We start from the raw sequence: 6,461 nt of genomic DNA, 5'->3' as shown, positions 1-6,461 counted from the left end.
AACATAATTGATAGCTAAAAAGATTTTTTTGTATTTGATATCTAAATATAAAAATATTTTTACCTTTCTAAAAGATCTTTAAAAAAAAAATAACTCTGAACAAAAATCATTTCTTAGAAACTCATGCAAAAAAACCCTAAACTTTTAAAGTAAGATTATAAATATTAGAAATGTAATTATTTATTTTTATTTCGTATTTTAATTTTCTAAATGATAGTAAAAAATAAAAATAGAATTCAAATTTTAATGCTTACATTTTTCTGAATAATAATAGAATTTTTAAGATAAAACCAAAGAAATGTAGTTAGCATGGTGTAACAAAACCATAGAGATATAACATATTTGATTCATAAAATAAGAAGAAAGTTGCGTTGAAAATTAGCGACAGAATGGAATCCATACCATCAATGCTCGTTGGTCAACTCTTTAATTGCACAATCTATATTCCTCTTAAAAGTTAAAACTGTTTGGAAAGAGATATGGAGACTCTTATGTCTTATCTATGAACTAAAACTGCACCAACTACATTCCTTGTATTATAGTAGAAACAAGTTGTACATCACAGAAATAATGCAAAACCAGAAAGTTCTATGCTTTTGGTCCGTTCTGTTCTCATTTATATTAAGAAACTCTATTTCACTCGACAATATAACTCCTGTTCAATACATCACTGATGGACAAACATTAATTTCGAGTGGAGGAACCTTTGAACTTGGCTTCTACAGCCCCGGAAATTCAAATGGCCGATACTTAGGCATATGGTACCATAACATATTCCCTAAGGTAGTCGTGTGGGTGGCAAACAGAGAAAAACCCCTCAACAACACCTTCGGAGTTCTAAAACTCACCGGTGAAGGACTTGTTGTCCTTATTAATGACAGCACCAACAGCAGCATTGTGTGGTCCTCCAACATGTCAAGCAAAGTGGAAGACAAATGGAATCCAGTTGCACAGCTCTTGGAGTCAGGAAACCTTGTTGTCAAAGATGGTCATAATGGTGACCACTTTCTATGGCAGAGCTTTGATTATCCTTGTGATACATTCTTGCCGGGAATGAAGCTGGGATGGGACCTTGTGACAGGTCTAGAGAGGACTCTATCATCTTCGAAAAGTACAGATGATCCCGGCCGCGGAGACTACACATTTAGAATAGACCTTCGAGGCGATCCGCAAATAGTTCTAATGAAAGGAACAGCCATAAAAATTAGAGTAGGGGCATGGAACGGGCTAATGTTTTCAGGAGCTACACTTTATTTGCGCTATAGCCAATTTTCATCTCAATTTGTTTTCAATGAAAAAGAGGTGTTTACTAGGTTCAGACCAGAAAATACATCCAAATATATTAGAGGTGTAGTGTACCCTTGGGGAGGTGTGCAGGTTTTGCATTGGTCAATACAAACCAGAGGCTGGGAGACCCTTATTTCTATACCAGAAGCCGAATGTGATAAGTATGCTCTGTGTGGTGCAAATTCTGTTTGCAGGACCACTCCGACTCCGGTCTGTGCATGCCTTGAAGGATTTGTACCAAAATATCCTGGAAAATGGAAGGACTCTTACTGGTCTGATGGCTGTGTTAGGGTCACTCCTTTAAGGTGCAGCAGAGATGGATTCAAGAAGGTTGCAGGCGTAGTGCTGCCGGACACGTCTACTTCTTGGTATAACAGGACCATGGACCTGCTAGAATGCAGAGAATTCTGTCTGAAAAATTGTTCTTGTACGGCATATTCCAATTTGGATATCCGTGATGGAGGAAGCGGTTGCTTGATCTGGTTTCATGATCTTGTTGACATTAGACAAGGGTCACAAGACTTCTATATTCGAATAGGTACGCTTTCCTTCTTTACATTTTGTTTGTTATTACCTGCATTATAATTTCACAAGGAAAAGTCTAGGGGCCAGCAATTTTATCAAATTCTGGCTAGCATGTAACCATCAAAGAAGAGTGAGCCATTGGATGAAATCTCACATTAATCTCACACCATTAAAAGCCTTATTGATGGCTATTTGATGGCTATAAATCCCAAATGTTGCTGGCCCCCTAGCATTCCTCATTTCACAATACATAATGTAAGGAATTAAGGAACAATGCTCTTGAACTTTGATATCTCAGATGATAAGCAAAACAATGATTCCAGCAAGAGGAAGCTAGCAGTTATCGTTGTTGGCTCTATATTGTTCATCATGAGCATAATATTTGGACTGAAATCATTTCTATGGAGAAAAAAACTTGAGGAGTCAGGTGAACACATGATATTCTACATGTGAATTCCACTACTACACCAGTATTTGGCAGAAATATAATTTTGCAACATTGAAAGTCTTGTTCAAATATAATTTTACATTAACCATGTCAAACTTCAGAACTTAATTAATTTATATCCTCGCCATTCATCATTTTGCTAGATATATTTTGGCTGAGGCAACGTGATCACAAAAAGGTAAAGGAAAGCATGGACCTCCCAACATTTGATTTATCAACCATAGTTTGTGCCACTGATCAATTTTCTAGCAGTAATGAATTGGGAAAAGGCGGATATGGACCAGTTTATAAGGTACTTAAATAGGTTGAATATGCTTACTGTGGTAATATATACTCCAGATATTGTTTTGTTATAACAATTGTAAACAGGGTGTACTTGCAAATGGGACTGAGATTGCCGTAAAGAGACTTTCCAAGAACTCTGACCAAGGACTGCAGGAGTTCAAAACGGAAGTTCAGCTAATTGCAAAACTTCAGCATCGCAACCTCGTAAAGCTTCTTGGTTGTTGCATTCAGCAAGAAGAGAAACTTTTGATTTATGAGCTCATGCCCAACAGGAGTTTGGACTACTTTATTTTTGGTTCATTTCTTAACTATCTTGAATTTATGCTTCTTTCTCTGAGGTACTAACTGTGAGATATATTTTCAAAATATGTGAAAAGCTATTTTGAAAAGTTACATCTCTCGATAGAGTTGTGACTTAATCAAAAGTTATGCCTGTTAAAAGGTTGCAACTATTTGAATAGTTATGTCTGTTGAAAGGTTGTAACTATTTGAAAAGTTGTGTCTGTTGAGTACGTAGCTGCATGTACTCCGTCTCTATAAATTTCCCTCATTTTATTTTTGCTATGGATCCATCTCAACACTTTTTTTATGCGCAAAAGAAAGAATAGAGAATATTATTCTATAAATAATCATTTAGTGTAAGGCTTGACTTGACTGTGTGAGTGCATAAACAAGTCAAGTGTTCTTCATTGTATCCTACAGGAAATTTGCCAGTAACCCATTTTGCACATCATTGTATATTGGTGGGGGCGAATTAAGCCTAAAGAAAAGTGTCACGCCTTGAAGAATTGCGCTATTTGATTCACTAATCCCTTCTTTCTTAACTCACACTAACTAGTAGATAATCATTTTAACATTTTACTTTCTCAACATGTTAGATGATGCTAGAAGAAAATTATTGGATTGGACTAAGCGCTTTCACATTATTAGTGGCACAGCTAGAGGCCTAGTCTATCTGCATCAGGACTCTAGGCTAAGAGTCATTCATAGAGATCTAAAAACTAGTAATATTCTTCTTGACGAAGAAATGAATGCAAAAATATCAGACTTCGGTCTTGCTAGGACATTTGCAAGTGATCAGACTGAAGACAAGACTGGAAGAGTGGTGGGAACTCAGTAAGTAGGCTAGAGTATTGTTCATACTTAGAACTGTAACATTTTTTGTGTCATGTATCATGATTCTTATGTGAGATACACGCAACAATGCAGTGGTTATATTTCGCCCGAGTATGCAGTGCGTGGATCTTTCTCAATGAAATCTGATGTGTTCGCCTTTGGTGTAATCGTGCTTGAGGTAGTCAGTGGGAGGAAGACAAGAGAGTTTTGTGTCCCAGACCAAAGTCTTAACCTTCTGGGATTTGTAAGTGTTGTTGTGTTAGTAGGAACTATTATTGTAGCTCATATAGGTCCAAAATTAGAAAATAATAATTTTGACATCTTTTCAGGCATGGGAGCTATGGAATGAGGAGAGGACTTTGGAGCTGGTAGATGAATCACTGCGTGATTCGGTGAATGAAGATGAAGTATTGAGATGTATTCAGATAGGACTGTTATGTGTGCAAGAGAGACCAGAACATAGGCCTAACATGTCATCTGTAGTTCGTATGTTGGATGATGATAAACCATTGCCTCGGCCAAGGTTGCCGGCATTTTATTCACACCAACAACATTCTACACTAATTTATGGTGAAGATGGTGAAGAAGTTCATTCAGCAAATGAGGTCACCATATCATTGTTAGGGGCAAGGTAGTAAGTAGAGTTTACATTCAATGATGCTATGTGATTATTCATATGGTGTATATCTCTTCTTTAAGATGAGGCAGAAATGGAGATCACAGTACTCAGGTCAGCAACGCACTCAGTTGGAATGCCAAGGAAGGAATTCAAGAGGAAATCATCAATTGGATCAACTTTTGCCACACCAACCAGCCAATCTCTTCTCTCTTCCACTCATCATGTCACCTTTTGATTCTTCACCACTAGTGGTGGAGCCTTGTAGATACTCCCAGCAGAAAACAACTTTGCCTTGAATTCAAGATCAATTTGGCACAGTTAATAATTATTGTATCACAAGAATTTAAGTTCAATTCCCACTATTGATGTAAGAATCACTTTGCCATATATATATATATATATATATATAATCTAAGCAATCAAATCTAAGTTCAAAGATTGTAATCTCCAAAATATTTTATCGGTTACCTTCCAGATTCTTGGTTAATGGTTCCTTGGAATGCTCCTGGAACTATATGAATCCTCAAAGAATGGTGGCAACGGCAACCCCAGAAACTTGGTTGTAGAACTAGTCAGTGGTGGAATATACTAATACTAAGACACCTACTCAAATGAAGATGTTAAAAATGTGTTTTGTTTGTTATCAAACCCTACAATTCATAAAAAAGATGCTAAAGATGTTTGTTATCTGATTCTGATGCATAGTTAGTTCCTTCCTTGGCTTCCCTCAGAGCAAAAAGATCATCTATAAGTTACTTTGGTTCCATGATCGGCAAATCCATTGAACAATCTATAAGCCAAATAGTAACACGGAATCCTTGGGAAACTTTTCAGTCACATTAAAAGCTAAGCCTATTGCTGCATTGTTGTTGAGAGTAGTGTAGTTATTGTTATCTGGCTCAGGTTGTGAAGTTACTTGGTAGTACTCACTATTACACACACTAGTAGGAGCCATGTTCCTCTCTTCCTTCTCATTTTGCATTATTTTGTGCTCTTCATTGTCATCAATAATCATTTCTTTCTTGAACTTTTCCCGGTTCTTCTTGAATTCATCCACATATGGCTGCATGAATAGCAATGAGAAAGGTTGAGACATGTTGTGTTGAATCATTGTGTTATGTACCTGTTTCTCAAGTGGAGACATATTCCTTCACGAATCGATAGCCGTGTGGAGAATACCCTTTCCGGTTGAGGTCGAGTTACAACTTTTCAACTGAGTGCATTCTTGCTTCAGGAACATCTGGTATGCACTTCTTTGTCCTTGTGCCATGCCTCGGCGTTTCTTCTTTTCTTTGCCATCCGAAGGTTCGAGAAGAAGAGCTTGCTCTTTGACCAACCCAGCTCCTCCTTCTTCTGTTTAGTTTCAATTGGAAGCATTGCATCAAAACCTTACTAAACCATTTTTTGCTGAACCATTAAACAGAAAAACCATAAAAGTATTTCCCCCCTGTAATTGGCCACTCATCAGCTGTGTTCTTTCAGGAAGCAGCCTCGGAGAACTAGATTTGTGGCTCTTAAACCATAAATGCCACTCGTTGGCTCAGCCAGAGGCGTAAATATTTAAACTGGGTTTGATGGGGTGAGCCAAGCCCTTGCAGTAGTGTAAGGCATGGGCGACGCATGAGAGGACCAGTAGCAAGCCACTATGGTGGCCACTCCCCCTCAAAATAAATTTAATATCGTGTGAGCCAATGACCCACATATCAGATATTAAACTGATAAGAACAGATACTACACTTGATCTTAGCCAAAAGGCCGAGAAAGGTATGAGTTTATTAGTGTAGCGCTGCTTATTTTATATCAAAGCCTGTGCTGCTTCTTCGTTACTCCTCCTCAATGTGGGGCTAGCTCAATAGTTAGGCAAATACACGCAACAGAGGCTATCTTCACTAGTGTGTTGTGTGCCACTCCGTTTCATTCTTACTTTTAGGACAATTTAGGAAAATAAAATATTTGGTTCCAAAATTATCGAAATATAATTTTTACCGTTTGGAGATAAAAATGTAATTTTTTATAAAATTATATAAACTGCAGGAGGGGTTTTATGGTTTCGAAATATATATATAAACCGCTGATGAGATTTTGCGATTTAGATTAATATTGAATTTGGCCAAAAACTGTGGTAGGGATTTCACGGTTTTTTTTGTTAACGAGAAATAAGCATAAATCGTGAAAGGGGTC

At 37.3% G+C, this 6,461-nt stretch overlaps 1 protein-coding gene across 1 annotated transcript; it reads left to right on the top strand.

Annotated features, from left to right (window-relative positions):
• Positions 554–4,440, top strand: LOC107611886 (G-type lectin S-receptor-like serine/threonine-protein kinase At4g27290). The gene is made up of 7 exons (XM_021108167.1): positions 554–1,849; positions 2,111–2,239; positions 2,404–2,552; positions 2,630–2,840; positions 3,424–3,661; positions 3,755–3,905; positions 3,991–4,440. Exons 1-7 carry the CDS (start codon positions 571–573, stop codon positions 4,294–4,296), a joined length of 2,463 nt encoding a protein of 820 aa, XP_020963826.1. The 5' UTR covers positions 554–570; the 3' UTR covers positions 4,297–4,440.

The sequence above is a fragment of the Arachis ipaensis genome, chromosome B08 (genome assembly GCF_000816755.2).
Source record: "Arachis ipaensis cultivar K30076 chromosome B08, Araip1.1, whole genome shotgun sequence".
Classification (NCBI taxonomy): Eukaryota; Viridiplantae; Streptophyta; class Magnoliopsida; order Fabales; family Fabaceae; genus Arachis; species Arachis ipaensis.
This window is presented reverse-complemented; position numbering and strand designations above follow the sequence as displayed.